This window comes from Ascaphus truei, chromosome 3, assembly GCF_040206685.1.
Source record: "Ascaphus truei isolate aAscTru1 chromosome 3, aAscTru1.hap1, whole genome shotgun sequence".
NCBI lineage: Eukaryota > Metazoa > Chordata > Amphibia > Anura > Ascaphidae > Ascaphus > Ascaphus truei.
In genome coordinates, this window is record NC_134485.1 from 150490459 (window position 1) to 150510923 (window position 20465).

Sequence of the window (20465 nt, forward strand, 5' to 3'; positions counted from 1 at the left end):
TATCGACGGACGACCCTTGCAGCAAGCATTCATTTCCCTGCAAACTGCGCCCATAAAGATCTCGACCGGTGACTTCCACTCCGAGACCATAACACTGGATGTTATCCACACTCCCTCCATGGACATTATTCTGGGACTTCCGTGGCTCTGGATCCACAATCCAGTCGTTGACTGGACAGAGTCCACGCCTCTACGTTGGAGTTCCTATTGCTTGGAACATTGCATGTCTGCTCCTAAGGCAGTGGAAAGTCTGGAGGTCACGAATCCTGACAGGATACAGCTGCCGGTGATATATGAAGACTTTCGCAACGTGTTCGATAAACGCCAGGCAGAGGAACTTCCTCCACATTGTGCGTACGATTGTCCGATCGATCTTCTACCTGGCGCCATTATATACCCATTATATACCCATTATCTATACCTGAGACCCAGGCTATGAGACAATATATCCAGGAGAATCACCAGAGGGGGTTCATTCAAAAATCCTCATCACCTGCTGGGGCAAGCTTTTTCTTTGTCAAGAAGAAGGACGGGACCCTCAGACCCTGCATAGACTATCGCGGTGTCAACAAACTCACCATAAAAAAACGCTACCCCCTTCTGTTGATAGCAGAATTATTTGACAAACTCCAAGGAGCAAGGATCTTCACCAAACTGGATCTCAGAGGCGCCTATAATCTGGTCAGAATCAGACAAGGAGACGAATGGAATACCGCATTCAATACTCGCAACGGGCACTACGAGTACCGGGTCATGCCGTTTGTGCTATGTAATGCCCCTGCTGTCTTCCAAGACTTTGTCAATGACATCTTTAGAGACCTTCTGGACCGTCATGTTATAGTATACCTGGACGATATACTAATTTTTTCTAGATCCATGACTGAACATACGGTTCATGTCAAGCAAGTCTTACGGCGCTTAAGAGAGAACCACTTGTTTGCTAAGCTCGAGAAATGCCATTTCAACCAAAAATCTACCTCCTTTCTCGGCTACATCATCTGACACCGGTCTCGCTATGGACCCTACCAAGGTCAAAGCTGTACTCGAATGGCCCTGTCCTCTCTCCCTCAAGGCTATCCAAAGGTTCCTCGGCTTCGCCAACTATTACCGGAGGTTCATTCAGGGATTCTCATCGGTAGTAGCACCCATCACGGCGCTCACCCATAAGGGAGCTGACCCTACGAATTGGTCTAACGAAGCCTTCCAAGCCTTCGAGAGGATAAAGACGGTATTCGCCTCAGCACCCATCTTGATACACCCAGACCCTACATTACCTTTTTCTTTAGAGGTTGACGCCTCCGATGTAGGAGCAGGTGCTATACTCTCCCAGAGAAAGAAACCTCAAGCTCCACTCCACCCCTGTGCGTATTTCTCTAAAAAAAAATCCTCCACCCAAAGGAATTATGACGTGGGTAACCGTGAGCTCCTCGCGATCAAATTGGCCTTAGAGGAGTGGAGACACTTACTGGAGGACACGGAAACACCAGTCACGATATTAACAGACCATAAAAACCTACTATACATTAGGGAGCACGGCGACTCGGGTCTCGCCAGGCTAGATGGTCCTTATTCGTTACAAGCTTCAACTTCCTTATCTCCTATAACCCAGGGTCTAAGAACCTAAAAGCCGGTGCCTTGTCTCGACAGTTCCTGGTAGAGGATAACAAGGTGGAACAGCAGGAGACCATTCTCCCATCCACTTGCATTGTGGCAGCCAATACTTTCAGTCTGATATTACCAATGCTCAGAACAACATCCCAGCAGGACTCAAGGTTCCGGAGGATCGTTTGTTCACCCCCCTTCTTTACCCAAGGAGAGTCATGGAGTGGGGGCATTCGTCCAAGACAGCTGGTCATTCTGGCACCAAGAGAACTACCGAGTTTATTGAACGCACGTTCTGGTGGCCCAACATGCGGAGAGACATAAAAGCTTTTGTAGCTACATGCTCTACTTGTGCACGGAACAAAACTCCACGCAACAGACCTGTGGGTCTCCTTCAACCTTTACCCATCCCGGAACGTCCATGGACACACATATCTATGGACTTTATTGTTGAGTTGCCTAAATCTAGAGGCATGGATACCATACTTGTAGTGGTGAACAGGTTTTCAAAACAGGCACACTTCATCCCGATGAAGGGTCTACCCACCGCACCTATGTTGTCCGACGTTTTCATCAGGGAGATCTTCAGGTTACATGGGACCCCCCAGGTCATAGTATCTGACAGAGAATCCCAATTCATCTCCCGGTTCTAGATAGCGTTTTGTAAGAGTCTGGACGTCACACTGCACTTTGTCAGGCTATCATCCCCAGGCCAATGGGCAAACGGAATGCACCAATCAGTCTCTTGAACAATTTTTAAGGTGTTTTGTTGCCGATACTCAAGACGACTGGGCGGAACTTCTCCCGTGGGCAGAATTCTCCCATAATAATCTTTGGAATGAATCGTCCCAACAGTCACCGTTCATGGTCAACTATGACTTCCACCCTTCTGCACTCCCTTCTCTTATATCGAAGTCTGGAGTCCCGGCCGCAGAGGACAGGATCCTCCACTTACAAAACTTATGGCAGAAGATCAATCTTAACCTACAGCACGCTGGTAAACTACAGAAGAGACAAGCGGACCGTTACCATAGAGAGGTCCCAGGGTACTCTGTAGGACAAAGGGTCTGGTTATCCACTAAAAACATTTGTTTAAAGGTAACCTCACCCAAACTGGCACCGCGCTTTATCGGACCTTTCCGCATCACTAAAAGGATCAACCTGGTAGCCTACCGGCTAGAACTGCCAAAGAATATGAGGATTCCCTCCGTCTTTCACTCCTCCCTTCTGAAACCCTGTCTACAAGACTCATCCCCCAAAGGACAACCTAAACCTCCACAAACCATACTGGTAGAGGGTCAACAAGAATATGAGGTACAGACCATCCTCAACTCCAGAATGTCCAGAGGAGAATTGCAATATCTTGTACACTGGAAGGGCTATGGCCCGGAGGAGAGAGTGGATTCCACATCGTCAGGTACATGCTAACCGTCTCATTCATGCCTTCCACCGTAGGCACCTTGATAAACCCTCCATGTGTCGCCCGGAGGTCTCCCCTCAAGGGGGGGATACTGTAACATCCGCCGCAAATCCTGCCGGAAACCGCCCGGCTGACGCGTCACACGGCAGACCCACGCGCCCGTGCACTGCCAAGCCGGTACGTGCATGCTCTGAAGGGAGCCGTCGCGCCGCGCATTGCGCTTGCGCGCGGGTTGCCCGGCAACCAAAGTAATCACCAGGGAAGCCTGACCTGCAGGCCGTTTCAGATTAGTACCTTCCAGACACCATTGGAGGACCGGATCACACCCCTGCAAGGTAATTGGATCCTTCCTACTTATATACCTGCTCCTGTCTGTCATTCCTTGCTGAGCATTAACCCCTGTTTATGCATTGTGCTCAGCGCTGCTGTTTAGTTGTGTCTTGATCCCTGCTTGGCCTTACCTGTCTGTTCTCTCCTGTCCTGATCCTGGCTGTTCTTCGGATTCATACACTCTCCTGCGCTTTGACTCCGGCTTCGTCCCTTGACCATTCTACCTTCTAATACCCTGGACCTTGGCTACAGAAATCTACCATCCTCCACTCTCCAACCCTGAATTACGGCAAGTACCCTGACTACCCTGACCTCTCCAACCCTACGACGCTGTACGACTTGGACTACGCATTCCGGACAGGACTGCGTGGTTGTGGGTCAGTGTCTTTCCATCCCCACCTCAGCCCCGCGGTCTTCAGTCCTGTTTGTGGTGAGCGCAGCGTGACATTAAGCACAAACACCCCATACCAACTGTCAAGCACGGTGGTGGAGGGGTGATGATTTGGGTTTGTTTTGCAGCCACAGGACCTGGGAACCTTGCAATCATTGAGTCGACCATGAACTTCTCTGTATACCAAAGTATTCTAGAGTCAAATGTGAGGCCATCTGTCCGAGAGCTAAAGCTTGGCCGAAATTGGGTCATGCAACAGGTCATTGATCACAAGCACACCAGCAAATCTACAACAGAATGGCTGAAAAAGAAAAGAATCAAGGTGTTGCAATGGCCCAGTCAAAGTCCAGACCTCAACCCGATTGAAATGCTGTGGCGGGACCTTAAGAGAGTTGTGCATAAACAAATGCCCGCAAACCTCAATGAACTGAAGCAATGTTGTAGCGAAGAGTGGGCCAAAATTCCTCCACAACGATGTGAGAAACTGATAAAGTCATACAGAAAATGATTACTTCAAGTTTTTGCTGCAAAAGGTGGTTTCTACAAGCTATTGAATCATAAGTTGTACTTAGTTTTTCACACATGGCTTCTCCATTTTGGCTTTATTTTTGTTAAATATATCATGACGGTGTAAAATGTAATGTGTTGTTGTATTTACCTAATTTTAAGACCTGCTAAGGAACAGATGATTGTTATTATGTCCTGATATGTAAAACCATAGAATTCAATGAGGGTGTACTTTCTTTTTAACACAACTGTATAATTTCTTGGAGAAGATAACGTGCAACCATTTAAAAACATCAGGCTGTAAAACACACTCAGCTTAGTGTGCAACTATATTCCATACAGGTTTTCAAATAACTCTCCCTTTATCCAAAGGGGAATCATATGCTGTAAAGTTTTTAAATTGGGCCAGAGTGCCAAGTATCAACTGAATTGATATAGATTGAAAATTTGGACATTTGCAGGAACAGACACTCTTGCACGTCAAAGTGATTAAATCTTTGCACAAGTCCACCAATTGATTATATCTGTTGTTTATTTTAAGATATTAACAGTGTATGTGTAATGCGGGTTGATTAAGCTTAATCAAATCATAGGATTAACTGTGTTTATGACTCCTGATTAGGAGCTACTTAGGTACATTCATTATATTTTAGTATTGTTGTTCGTTATTGTGTTTTAGGTCAGCCTAAATATACCAAATTATATATTTGGTGATTATTTTTATATTTGTCAATACAAGTATATTTTAATAAAACAATTTTGCTACGTGTAAATCTGTTTGCTCTCTTGGAAACTTGGCACTATCAGCTTCTGGGAAACTGAGGTTCTTATCATTGAATATTGTTTCATGCGCTAGGGTGTATGCTATCATTTTCTCTATTATCTGTTTTAGGGAACTGAGAATTCGCTTTCATTCACCCAAGCAGCAGAAATGCTCTATGTTATTTGTGGTTAGGTCCCACCTATATCATTGTAGAACACTTACATTAGCACCTTTATTTCCTTTTAAAGCAGCTCTGAGAAACTTTTCAATAAACGATACTTTTAACAACCTCCACCATTACACTTTTACATTAATTTTCCTTCAAAATACATTGATGACAACTTGATAATCTCCAAATGGATTATGCGATTGAAGTGCAAAAGAAAAAATTAAAAAAAAGTGTATTAAAAAAGTACTTTTTTTGATCAATTAAATGTTACTACAGTATAAAAAAAAAAGTACTTGGTACTTTGCTAGAAAAAAGGTATAAGTTGATGAACAAAGAAAAACTGCCACAACATTAAAAGCTCCATGCAAAACGTTGCGGTTAATATTTACTAAGAGCTGCTATTTCGTAAGGTGTTTTAACAACTTTCTTATCAAATAGCACAGATTATGCCCCTGCATGTACGTGTTGTGTGTTTGTGGTTGATTAAGGGACTATGCCCGAAAAACAATTATTATTATGTTGCAATACAAACAATATTTTGGGGGATCTATGTATGGTTATTCCATCACATACCATCACATATCACATACATGTGGATAGCGGGAATGCATCAAAACAATACTTGAAGAGATTGCATTTCAAAATCTTTTTTTTTTTTACCACAGGTTTACCAACACATAAATATACATTTTTTAAACCAAATTTTCAATACAATATTTTGGAATATAATCAAAGGTGATGGTGAATTCACGTTAACTGTTCTCATTTTCCTCTCATCACATATTTATACGATTCATTGTGGTCTATTCCTTTATTAATGTTCTATTTTTTGTATTCTGAGATCTTGTTGAAAAATATACAAAACCATCATTTTACACAGATTTATAGGTGGAGACCTACCTGCAGAATTGGAAATGTTGCATTGGTTATGCCCATGTGATGAAAAACTGCAAGCATATCTTTACCATTCCACACTTCACAGGACGATTCATACTCTCTTTCCACCAGCTGGTCAGAGCATTTCCTTACCCAACTGTAGAATAAAGCCAGTTCCAAATGGTCAGTTCCCAGTAATTTGAATGGAAAGACATTATGCAACTACCAGAGTATTTGAGTTGCGGTGTTAAAGGAACAGGCACTGTTAGTAACATGGCGACGTGGTGATCAAAGGGAAGCGCAAACATGTGGAGATATAAAAAATAAAACTGATGGTGCAGTATTGTGACAAATAAATGCGTATTCTTCTTTAAGTCTGCTGTTATTTATACTCACAAGTGTGAGGATGATGCTGTATACATAAAGGTATCTTTGGGTATATGTCTGCAGTGATGATAAACTGGCTGGAACCTCGGTGTGGGAATGTATTCCTTAAATAGTTAAACACAGAAAAGCCAACATAGCGCGATCTGTTTAAAAACTGTATTCAAGTGGTTAAAAATATAACAATACACTCACATGATGTATGCTATTTAAAAGCATTTAGATACGCAATGCATCTCGCCTCCGGTGTCTTAGTGCAGTTTTTCCTTCCCTCTTCTCGGCGTGCGTCTCACTCCTGCGTCCCAGCAGGGCGGATGTGACGTCAGTGAGACTTCGGGAGTTCCGGTTTGGCGGGCTGGCTGTGAATCACCTTCACTCTACGCGTTTCTTCCCTTAGGATTTCTTCAGGAGTGTTGGTGATGATACTGTGGCTAGATTATATACCCTAACATGTGTGCTGATAGGATCAACACTTAATTAGTGTCTTAAAGGGATATTCATTTATTTCTGGCTAAAGTGCAAACCGTGCTATTAAAAGTCTCAAGTGTCAGATATTCTAATTAGTACTTGATTTAGATGTTATGCAAATTGCTATGAGTAAATGTGTATATATTGTTACAACATATTTCATAATTACATATATATTGATGTTATCTCCATATTACAACATATATGGAGTCCAAAACAGAAAAATATATAAACTACACTTTATTTAAAACTTAGAACTTAGCGTCGCAGTAAAATTAATTAGAGTATAAAATGTATAAAATTATGTATAAATCTATAATGACATTCTACATAGCTTTCTAAAATTTAAAAACCTTGGTATATTGAGGATGGTCTAAATGGAGACAAGAAATGTATAATTAAAATCATGATAAATGACAAATTATATAAATTAACATTATGCATGAACTTTATAAAAAAGGCTTCACATCAAAGTCTAAATTTAAACCTAGAGGGGACATTGTTTGCAGTTCATACATCCAGTATGATTCTCTTTTTATTAATGCTAAATCTCTATTTCCCCCTCTCCAATGAGGCATAACTTGTTCAATGGCTTTATAGGTTAGACCTTGAGGATTGGAATTGTGAGCTATTAAAAAATGATTAGAGACACTGTGTGTGGTAAGTTTCCTTTTGATGTTACCAATATGCTCTAATATGCGCACTTTCAGGGGGCGTATTGTTTTTCCTATGTATTGGTATCCGCAACTGCATTCCAAAAGATAGATCACAAAATTGGACCTGCAGTTGAGATGTTGTTTTATTTTATAGGACTTCTGAGTGGCAGAAGAGATAAAACTATCTGTTGAGGCGGAACTAAAGTGACATGCTGTGCAAACTTTACAGTTGAAAAAACCTTTGGGTAAATTTAGCCAAGTAGAATGATTGGTTTGTTTTTTCTTTAATGCGCTAGGAGCCAATTTATTTTTAATATTTGGTGCTTTTTTAAAAATCATCTGTGCTCTGTCAGGTAAGTATGATCCTAAAATTGGATCATTTTTTAATATAGCCCAATGTGTATTAATAATAGCTCCTATTTTTTTTGCATCCTTACTGTATTGTGTAATAAATGGCACTTTAATTTTTGTGTCTGCGTTTTTCTTAGATGCTGGTGTTAATAAAGATTCTCGAGTTTCCAGATTAATTCTTTCCAGAGCTTGCTCAATATTCTTAGACTTATAATTTCTTTCTTTAAATTTTTTGGTTAGAATAGTAGACTGTTCTATAAAAGCAGAATTGTCTGTACAATTGCGTTTAATTCTGCGATATTGGCCATATGGTATATTTGATATCCATTTGTCAAGATGGCAGCTGGACTGAAGAATAAAATTATTAGCGTCCACTTCTTTAAAATAATTTTTTGTTTTAATACAGTCATTTTCTAAATAAATTGTCAAGTCTAAGAAGTTGATACTGGAAGAAACGCGTAGAGTGAAGGTGATTCACAGCCAGCCCGCCAAACCGGAACTCCCGAAGTCTCACTGACGTCACATCCGCCCTGCTGGGACACAGGAGTGAGACGCACGCCGAGAAGAGGGAAGGAAAAACTGCACTAAGACACCGGAGGCGAGATGCATTGCGTATCTAAATGCTTTTAAATAGCATACATCATGTGAGTGTATTGTTATATTTTTAACCACTTGAATACAGTTTTTAAACAGATCGCGCTATGTTGGCTTTTCTGTGTTTAACTATTTAAGGAATACATTCCCACACCGAGGTTCCAGCCAGTTTATCATCACTGCAGACATATACCCAAAGATACCTTTATGTATACAGCATCATCCTCACACTTGTGAGTATAAATAACAGCAGACTTAAAGAAGAATACGCATTTATTTGTCACAATACTGCACCATCAGTTTTATTTTTTATATCTCCACATGTTTGCGCTTCCCTTTGATCACCACGTCGCCATATTCACCTGGGATTGAGAGAGCAGTCCTGCACTGGGTCACAGCAGCATTCAAGGATTTGTTTGTATCACTTATATTTATTCAATTTAAGGTTTATATGTTAATATTGGATTAACACGTGTTTAAAGCTTATAATAGAGCGCCACTTTTGATATATCACGTTTTGCACTGTTAGTAACATAGCAGTATTGCAATAAACTGAAAGCCATATTTACTAGGCAGTGCTATTCCGTAAGGCAACACACCTTACAGCCTATTCAAATTAATGACTAAATGATTAAAACATGCAGGATTTTGTTTGGATTATTACAAGGCTTCATTTATCACTCATGTGGATTATTTTATGAGACTAAGTGATAGTCCGCAACTTTGGATACATCAAATATTCTTTTGTGGCTTTTTGTCATGTTTGAATAATTATAAAATTACCCGTGTGACTCTCCCTTTGAACCACTTAACATACAATCCCTGCATATGTTGAAAGGTCACGACTGTTAATTCTTTTTAATTAGTATTTGTTTTGTATGCCAAGATCGTTCTTTTGTTAGTGTAGATTCATTACATCTTTTATGAATACAATATGTCCTTACTCGCGAGTGTACTTAAAGTGAGTGTCCTTAAACCGGGGTATGCCTGTACAGCCTAAAATTAGGCAAGAAGACCCCAAGATAAGATTTATTGGGACATATAATGAACGATGGTCAGATTTAAGATGCATACTATAAAAACACTGGCCGATTCTATGTACAGATAATGATCTGAAATTAGTTTTAGGAGATTAAGTTAGTCTAACAAGTAGGCGTCTCCCCGAATTTTCGGGATACGCTAGTACAGTCACTATGTCCCACATGTGAACAAAGAAAAATGTACAAGTGCGGTCTATAATATAACCTTAATTGGAAGTGACACAATTAGCCACCCATGAAATTAGACACCTTTGTGATATAGAAAATAACAACAACCTCTATTAGGTGATCGGCGTCTGCAGCTGCTCCAATACTAGCAGCTGAGGAAGAAGTTTATAAGCGACTTGAAAAAATTTAAGTAAATAAGGCACCTGGCCCCGAAGCATACATCCAAGAGTTCTCAAGGAGTTAAGCTCAGTAATTGCCAAAGCATTATATTTAATATTCAAGGACTCCATTTCCACAGGCTCAGAACCACAAGATTAGCGTAAAGCAGATGTGGTGCCTATATGTAAAAGGGGAGCTAGATCGAAACCGAGAAATTACAGACCTGTAAGCCTGACTTCAATAGTAGGGAAACTACAGTACTTGAAGTTTTAATATGGGATAATATTCAGAAATACATAATGGAAAACAAAATTATTAGTAATAGTCAGCATGGATTTATGAAGGATAGATCTTGCCAAATTAACCTTATTTGTTTCTTTGAGGAGGTAAGTAGGAATTTAGACCAGGGTAATGCAGTTGATATGGTCTACTTAGATTTTGCAAAGGCTTTTGATACGGTTTCACGCAAGAGGTTGGTGTACAAAATAAAGAAAATTGGACTCAGTAATAATAAAATGCACCTGGATTGAAAACTGGTTAAAGGACAGACAACAGAGGGTTGTCATAAATGGAACTTTTTCAGGTTGGGCTAAAGTCGTGAGTGGAGTACCTCAGGGATCGGTACTGGGACCCCTGCTTTTTAACTTGTTTATTAATGACCTTGAGGTTGGGATTGAGAGCAAACTTCTCTTCAGAAGGACTTGGAGAGACTGGAAACGTGAGCAGGTAAATGGCAGATGAGGTTTAATACAGATAAATGTAAGGTTATGCATTTGGGATGCAAGAATAAAAAGGCGACTTACAAATTAAATGGCGATATATTGGGGGAATCCATGATGGAGAAGGATTTAGGAGTGCTTGTAGACAGCAGGCTTAGCAATAGTGCCCAATATCATGCAGTAGCTGCAAAGGCAAACAAGATCTTATCTTGCATCAAACGGGCAATGGATGGAAAGGAAGTAAATATCATTATGCCCCTTTACAAAGCACTAGTAAGACCACACCTTGAATATGGAGTACAATTTTGGGCACCAATCCTAAGAAAATACATTATGGAACTAGAGAGAGTGCAGAGCAGAGCCACCAAATTAATAAAGGGGATGGACAATCTATCTTATGAGGAAAGGCTAGCTAAATTAGATTTATTTACATTAGAAAAGAGGCGTCTAAGAGGGGATATGATAACTATATACAAATATATTCGGGGACAATACAAGGAGCTTTCAAAAGAACTATTCATCCCACAGGCAGTACTAAGGACTCGTGCCATCCCTTAATGTTGGAGGAAAGGAAATTTCACCGGCAACAAAGGAAAGGGTTCTTTACAGTAAGGGCAGTTCAAATGTGGAACTCATTACTGTGGCAGGACGGCCTGTAGCCGAGGTCAGGGAACAGTCCACACGTGTAGTTGCAGGATAATGAAAATGTTCAGTGGCTTTATTTCTCCACAACATAACATAACATGTGGGTACACTGTCCTTTCAAACCAAAACAAAACCTGCTCCACATTGGGAGATCTGACTAACACACCAGGCCTATCTAGCAGGCTGGCTGGCTAGACCATAACCAAACCATAAGTGTACTTTAAGCAGTCAGGAAAACAAATAAACAATCCTTACTTTGGTTGAAGTAGTGACTTTGGTGAATCCCTCTGGCTAACAGCTCACATAGCAGTGTGCGCTGGTCTAAGGCAGCCAGTTACTGCCAGTAACAAGATCCTTTTCTACCTTGCTGGCTCTCAGGTGTCAGCTTACCTCCTGATTACCTAGCTTCCTAGGCATAACTGATAGGGGTTGACTTCCCCTGTCACATACAGTACCTCCCCTGTTTGTGTGTGGCTAGGGTCCCACACGGCTGAAGCCCGGCCCTCCACTCCTTCTCTTGACAAAAAATCAGCATTTCCATGGTCCTTTCCAGATCTATGCTGTATATCAAAAGAGAAGGGTTGGAGGGCCATATACCACCTGGCAAACCTTGAGTTTGTGTCCTTCATGGTGTTTAACCACTTCAAGGGCGCATGGTCAGTGACCAGGGTGAAGTGTACTCCGGCGACATAATGTCTCAAGGCCTCAATTGCCCATTTTACAGCGAGGCACTCCTCAATGATGGAATACCTCACTTCCCTTGGGAACAGCTTCCGGCTGATGAACAGTATGGGGTGTTCAACACCATCAAATTGCTGGGACAGCACTGCTCCCAGTCCTACCTCTGAGGCATCCGTCTGGATGATGAAGAGCTCTTTAAAATCTGGGCTCCGAAGAGCGGGGCCCTCTGACAGGCACTTTTTTAGCATGTCAAAGGCCTCTTGGCACTCCCAAGACCATTTAACTTGGGTCGGGGCACTCTTTTTTGCCAGATCTATTAGGGGTGCAGATATTTCTGAAAAATTGGGGATAAACCGCCTGTAATACCCTGCTAACCCCAAAAGGGAGCGGACCTGTGTCTTTGTCTGTGGGGTGGGGACTTCCTTTATGGCGGCCACCTTGCTAGCTAGTGGCCTTACTATCCCTCCCCCAACGGCATAGCCCAAGTATTTTGTAGTGCATTTACCCAGGGCACATTTTTTTGGATTTGCAGTGAGCCCTGCTTCTCTTAAGGACATTAGGACTGCCCTTAACCTTTTTATATGAGACTGCCAGTGTCTGCTATAGATGACAATGTCATATTTCCTATGGGGTCGTAGTACCTTGTCCATTAACCTTTGGAACGTGGCTGGAGCCCCATGTAACCCAAATGGCATAGTAACGAATTGGTATAAACCAAGAGGGGTGGCGAAGGCAGTTTTGCATTTGGATTCTTCCGCTAGAGGTATCTGCCAATATCCTTTCGTGAGATCTAGGGTGGAGATATACTCTGCTTTACCAAGAGAGTCAAGCAATTCATCCACCCTAGGCATTGGGTATGCATCGAATCTGGATACAGCATTTACCTTTCGCAGATCCACGCAAAACCTCACCTTCCCATCTGGTTTAGGGACCAACACTATAGGACTACACCATTCGCTGTGGGACTCCTCGATCACGCCGAATTCCAACATGTCTATTATCTCCCTCTCTACCAGGTCTTTTCGGCCCTCTGGCAATCTATAGGGACGGGACTGTACTTTTACGCCAGGTTCTGTCTCAATCCTATAGGACACTAAATCAGTCTGCCCTGGTAGCTCAGAAAAAACATCTGGGAACTGGTCACTTAATTCTAGTAGGTCTGACCTTTGTTCCGTTGTTAACTGCCCTCCCATGGGAACCTGATGGTCATTGTACGTACTACCCTTTGGAGGCGGTGGACCCAAATCCGTCTCTCCTTCCCGAGGGTGGATGAACAGCGATCTCATAGTTTATCAGGGTTTCAGGAGGTTTACGTGGTAGATTTGTTTACCCTTCCTGGACCCTGGTTGAGAGATCTCATAGTTCACCTCCCCGGTGCGGCGGAGAACTTGGAAAGGACCCTGCCACTTCGCAAGGAGTTTACTCTCTGATGTCGGTAGTAGTAGCATCACTTGGTCCCCAGGTTGGAAGACCCTCAAGCGGGCATTTTGGTTGTACTGCCTCTCTTGACGTTCTTGAGCAGATTTGAGGTTTTCCTTAGCAAACCGTCCTATCATGTCTAGGCGGTTTCTAAGGTCTATAACATACTGAAGGGTATTCTTGGAGGGGGAGGGCTCCTCCTCCCAGGATTCCTTCAGTAGGTCGAGAATACCCCGAGGTTGGCGTCCATATAGGAGCTCAAACGGGGAGAAGCCTGTGGATGATTGGGGAACTTATCGTACCGCGAACAACAAGATAGGGAGAAGTTCATCCCAAGCTCGTTTTTCAGTGTCCACAAACTTCCTAAGCATGGTTTTTAAAGTACGTTAAACCTCTCTACCAATCCATCAGTCTGAGGATGGTAGACTGAGGTCCGGACGGATTTTACCTCCAATAACTTCAGGACATCCTGCATTAACTTTGCCATGAAATTTGTTCCCTGGTCAGTTAACATTACTTGGGGAAGTCCTACCCTAGAGAACAGTTCTAACAACTTGTGAGCAACCTGTTTAGCAGTGGCTGATCTCAGAGGGAAGGCCTCAGGATATCTGGTGGCATAATCTACAACAACGAGTATAAATTTATGTCCCTTCGCAGAGGGTTCTAAAGGTCCCACCAGATCTACCCCAATTCTCTCGAATGGGACGGCTACCAAGGGCAGAGGGACCAAGGGAGCCGGCTTCTGTCCTTTTTGGCTAGTTAACTGGCATTCAGGACATGTCTCACATAGTTTCAAGATGTCACTATGTATGCCTGGCCAGTAAAACCGGGACGAGATGCGGTCCGTGGTCTTATCTCTGCCCAAATGACCACCCCATGGGAGAGTATGGGCTAGAGTGAACACTGTTTTAATCAACCCTTTAGGGACTAGCATCTGTCGAATGACCTCCCCTGTTTGTGTAACCTTATTCACACGATATAGGATGTCATTCAACAGTTCAAAATGTGGAAACACTCTTACACCTTGTTCATCCATTATCTTGTTGTTGACCTGTACCACCTTCTCATATTGTCTAGCCAGAGCTGGGTCTTCCCTCTGCCTCTGACGGAAGTCAGGAAGATCCAGGTCTGGCAAAATTCCCATATCTATCTGTTCCCCACCCTGGTCATCTCCGGCCATCACCTGCAGTCCTTTGGGCTGACTGATGTTACCAATAGTCCCAGCCTTTCTTAACCAGTCCTCTTTTTCCGCACGTCTCTGTTTACGTGTCTTTGGGACGTGGTGTCTACGGGGGAAAATCTCTGGGGGGAAAGGAAACAAGTCTCTGGGCTTCTCCGGTACCAGAGAAGTAGGCTCCGTAGGCGTAGGGGCCAACAATGTTTCGAAGTAGGCACAGTCTCGGCCAAGTAGAACAGGAGCAGGTAGCCAGGGAGCAACTCCCACTAGGAGGCTAGACGATTAATCCTTGATACGCAGTAGAATGTTCGCCGTCGGGTATCTCTTTGTATCCCCATGGATACACTCGATATTCCACGGAGAGTCATAGGATAGTCTGTGGCTTGGAATTAGGCCCTCTAGGATCAGGGTTTTTCCAGATCCAGAGTCCAGCATGGCTTTTACTATTTTCCCCTCCAGAGATGCTGGGACTAACCACGGATTGTGGTCCCCTCGGAGAGAAGCTGTGGCAGTGGTTCTGCCATATGAACAGTCCATCTCATCATCTCCGGAGTCCGCAAACTCAGTCGTCAGCGGAAGCTCTCGACGGGGTTCGGTGTTGAGACCTCTCCGCTGTTGGATGGGATCCTCCCTTCTGGTTGGTGGTGGAATCCTCTCCACCGGATGGGTGATGGGAGTCCAGGTTCTCGGGGAATACTGTGGGTGGCGGACTCCCTTGAGTGATCCAATGGCCTCGGACCCGGGACGGGCGTCTCTGCGGGAGTTTGTACCAGGAACCCTCCGAGATGGAAAAGGGTCTTCCGATCGGGTTGACTGGATCTCCATAGCTGGTGGGTTGTAGACCCCCCGATTGTCTGCTCTCCTGCCTCTGGCATCACCGGAAGCAACTGGTGTTTGCACCGGCCGTTCCCAGCTATCCTGTTGGGTGTCGTCGACAAGGAAGTTTTCCACCAAGCAGACCGCTGAATCCAGGGAAAATGCAGCGTGTCTTTTTACCCAGGAACGGGAGGAGGAGGGCAGTATCTGTATGAACTGCTCGAGCACAAACTGTTCAAGGATCTCTGCCTTGGTATGCTTCTCCGGTTGTATCCACCTGGTACATAAGTCTACTAAGCGGTGGGCTACGACCCGGGGTCGGTCTCTGTTTGCATATTTGACTGTCCGGAACCGCTGTCGGTAGGTCTCTGGAGTGAGGCCTAGGCGATCCAGAATAGCAGCCTTTAGTTGCTGATAGTCCATGGCCTTGTCTGCTGGAAGAGCCTGGTTGGCTGCCTGAGCTTCTCCTATGAGGAGTGGAGCCAGAGTCGTTACCCAGCGATCGACTGTCTAGCCGTGGGCCGTGGCTACCCTTTCAAAAGTGAGGAGAAATGCCTCTGGGTCTTCGGTTGGCTTCATTTTAGGCAGCATCACCGGTGGGTTATTTGAAATCGCTGGTCTACCTGGGGCTGGGCCTTCGGCCAGCAATTGGAGTAGCTTTTCCTCTCGCCGGGCCTGTTGCTCATCTTGCTGTGCTTGTCGCTCAGCTTGCTTCTCTGCTAGCTGGAGCTGTTGCTCAAGGAAGTGAGCAAAAATTGTCTCCATTTTTTTTTGTGTGGCCCTTCAGATACAGGGGCCGTCCGACATCCCACTTCTGACACCACCTGTGGCAGGACGGCCTGTAGCCGAGGTCAGGGAACAGTCCACACGTGTAGTTGCAGGATAATGAAAACGTTCAGTGACTTTATTTCTCCACAACATAACATAACATGTGGGTACACTGTCCTTTCAAACCAAAACAAAACCTGCTCCACATTGGGAGATCTGACTAACACACCAGGCCTATCTAGCAGGCTGGCTGGCTAGACCATAACCAAACCATAAGTGTACTTTAAGCAGTCAGGAAAACAAATGAACAATCCTTGTTGAAGTAGTGACTTTGGTGAATCCCTCTGGCTAACAGCTCACATAGCAGTGTGCTCTGGTCTAAGGCAGCCAGCTACTGCCAGTAACAAGATCTTTTTCTACCTTGCTGGCTCTCAGGTGTCAGCTTACCTCCTGATTACCTAGCTTCCTAGGCATAACTGATAGGGGTTGACTTCACCCTGTCACAATTACCCATGGAGACTGTGATGGCAGATACAAAAGATTTGTTCAAAAAAAGGTTGGCCATCTTTTTAGATGGGAAAGGTATACAGGGATATACCAAATAAGTATACATGGGAAGGATGTTGATCCAGGGATTAATCCGATTGCCAATTCTTGGAGTCAGGAAGGAATTATTTTTTCCCCTTATGAGATATCATTGGATGATATGTCACTGGGGTTTTTTGTTTGCCTTCCTCTGGATCAATGAGTAAGTATAGATATAGGATAAATTATCTGTTGTCTAAATTTAGCATAGGTTGAACTTGATGGACGTATGTCTTTTTTCAACCTCATCTACTATGTAACTTTAACATTTAACATGCTAACTGAGACCTGTAGAGTCTGAGATGTAACTCATGGGTTTTTTTGCAATTTCTTTGAGCATTGCACGGTCTGACCTTGGGGTGAATTTGCTGGGACGTCCACTCCTGCGAAGAGTGGCAACTGTCTTGAATGTTTTCCACTTTTGAATAATCTTTCTCACTGTAGAATTTTGGACTTTAAATTGTTTCGAAATGGCCTTATAACCCTTCCAAGATTGATGGGCAGCAACAATTGCTTCTCTAAGATCATTGCTGATGTCTTTCCTCCTTGGCATTGTGTTAACACACACCTGAATGCTCCAGACCAGCAAACTGCTAAAACTTTGGCTTTTATAGAGGTGGTCACATTTGCTGAATGTCAATTAATCAAGGGCATTTGATTAGCAGCACCTGTCTGCTACGTAGCATATTAATTCCTATGGAAGCAGTAAGGGTATACTTAGTTTTTCACACATAGCTTCTCCATTTTGGCTTTATTTTTGTTAAATAAATCATGATACGGTGTAATATGTCATGTGTTGTTGTTCATCCGAGGTTGTATTTATCTAATTTTAAGACCTCCTAAGGAACAGATGATTGTTATGTCCTGATATGTAAAACCATAGAATTCAAAGAGGGTGTACTTTCTTTTTCGCACAACTATATCTCAATGTGCATGTTCTAGCTACATTTGTGTGTGCTATTCTTACTTCTATTTTTGTTAACAAATGTCAACACTGATTTATGCTATGTCATTTGTTCTGACACAAAAGTTGTTCTTAAAACAAAAAAAATTATGTCTCCAGAAGAGAGGGACTGCGATGGGGGCCTACTTGTGCGCCCTCATACACCAATTTGTTTTTGGGGTGGTGGAAGAAGGAAGTTGGATTTTGTGATGAGAATTTGGCCCATACTATTCATGTTTTGTTGTGATTGAGATACATTGACAATATTCTCATCCTGTGGCAGGGCTCTGCTAAGGGGTTTGAGGATTTCGTCGATGTTCTCAACCACAACGAATTGACTATCACACTTACCTTTAAACACAGTACTACTATGGTAGACTTCCTGGATCTTAAAATCAATATTGATCCTATGGGTAATGTGGGAACTGACATCTTTAGAAAGAGCAGTTCCACTAATTCAATGCTTCATGCCTCTAGCTTTCACCTTCATTTTCAAAAACAAGGTATACCATATAGTGAGTTTAACAGACTTAAGTGTAATTGTTCCACCGATGATCTGTTAAAGGAAAGAGCTATTGAAATGAAGACTTGTTTCAAACATAGGAGTTATAGCCAAAATGCCATCAATAAAGGCTATAATCGCAGTGTGAAAAGCAATCGTACAAATGTATTACAGGCATACCCCACATTAACATACGTAATGGGACCGAAGCAAGTATAAAGTGAAAATGTACTTAAAGTGAAGCACAACCTTTTTTCCACTTATCGATGCATGTACTTTACTGCAATCGTCCTATGTTATGCAATTGTCCTATGCCCATGCATAGCTGATGTAAATAATGCATTTGTAACAGGTACTATAGTTTCCCCACTTGCGCACAGCTTCGGTACAGGTAGGGAGTTGGTATTGCTGTTCAGGACTTGCTGACAAGCGCATGCGCGAGCTGCCTTTTGCCTATTGGGCAATATGTCCTTACTCGCGAGTGTACTTAAAGTGAGTGTCCTTAAACCGGGGTATGCCTGTACAGCCTAAAATTAGGCAAGAAGACCCCAAGATAAGATTTATTGGGACATATAAGGAACGATGGTCAGATTTAAGATGCATACTATAAAAACACTGGCCGATTCTATGTACAGATAATGATCTGAAATTAGTTTTAGGAGATTAAGTTAGTCTAACAAGTAGGCGCTCCCCGAATTTTCGGGATAGGCGAGTAGTCACTATGTCCCACATGTGAACAAAGAAAAATGTACAAGTGCGGTCTATAATATAACCTTAATTGGAAGTGACACAATTCGCCACCCATGAAATTAGACACCTTTGTGATATAGAAAATAACAACAACCTCTATTAGGTGATCGGCGTCTGCAGCTGCTAGTATTGGAGTGGCTCGTCACCCCTGTATGGTAGTGGTAAAGAAGAAAAAACAGCGCAAAAACGCATATAGTGAAGTAAATTCAGTACAAATATTTATATTAGTTAGGTAATATATCTGCGTACATCAGATCGAATAAAAACAGGCACTTCATGTACTAAGACATGTGTTACCAGAACACCGCACGCCGAGGACAGCAGGAACAGTCTCACTGACGACACCCTCTGATGATATGCGACTGGCACCTCGAGATGGATCCGCTGTAGTAAGGTAACTGCTCTCAAATCGTCATCAAGAGCTTCCCTCTGATGTTAGACGGCCACAGTCCCACTAGCAGTTCGGTTGCTCCACACGATTTGCGGCAAGCCGCCAAGCAATGACGGCCGTCACCTGTTTCAGTGCCGCTCGTGGTGGTAATTGAGGCCCGCTGTCCCTCGAGGGCTGATTAAATTGGCTGAGAATACCCTTGGATATTGGGGGATGAATCCTGTGATAACAATCCAACGTGTTTCATAGCGCAAGGCTACTTCTTCAGGGATTATTTTTTGCTTGTAACAGTGGAGTATTTACACACCATGCTCGCATCTGATTGGTTACGTGGGACGCCATGTACCTCCAATCACATCTCAGTCAGCACATTCACACACCTGTGTGAATATTTAGACGTGCAAACGCCAGTGAAAGGGCCAAAACGGAGCCTACTACTTAACCATTCACGTGCTGCAAGCAAATTATTTCTAAAACAAAGTAACTAGATTAGACCTTTAATATAAAACAACAATAAAAATATATATATATAAACATTATAAATCATTTTGAGAGGAACTCTGAAATAAAACAAATAAGTTAGTATATTGGTGATCTGGTCAATTATAGCACATATAGTAATATCACATATTATCGCAAAATAGTACTGTACTGTATATGAAGACACTGCACAGGAAAGACATACGACAAAATTATATCATAGCTCCAGGTTAGCTTTTAATATGACACCAAGGATCTCTCCTCCCTAACCTTTAAGGGGATAAAACATGTCCCACGTAATAGAAGGGGAGGAGACAGAGCTAAAGATATCTCTATAAAGGAGACGTTTTGGATTCAAAAACTTGTCTATATTAAAAGCTAACCTGGACCTATGATATAATTTTGTCGTATGTCTTTCCTGTGCAGTGTCTATTACAGTACTATTTTGCGATAATATGTGATATTACTATATGTGCTATAATTGACCTGATCACCAATATACTAACTGTTATTTGTTTTATTTCAGAGCTCCTCTCAACATGATTTATAATGTTTATATATATTTTATTTATTGTTGTTTTATATTAAAGGTCTAATCTAGTTACTTTGTTATAGAAATAATTTGCTAGCAGCATGTGAATGGTTAAGTGGTAGGCTCCGTTTGGCCAATTCACTGGCGTTTGCACGGTCTAAATATTCACACAGGTGTGT

At 42.7% G+C, this 20465-nt stretch overlaps 1 protein-coding gene across 1 annotated transcript in view; it reads right to left on the minus strand.

Annotated features, from left to right (window-relative positions):
* Positions 1 to 20465, minus strand: part of BRIP1 (BRCA1 interacting DNA helicase 1) — a 746182-nt gene that overhangs the window by 341110 nt on the left and 384607 nt on the right. Inside the window, exon 11 of the mRNA XM_075593097.1 lies at positions 6083 to 6215. Coding sequence (XP_075449212.1) covers positions 6083 to 6215 — 133 coding nt within the window. The remainder of the gene's footprint in view (positions 1 to 6082; positions 6216 to 20465) is intronic.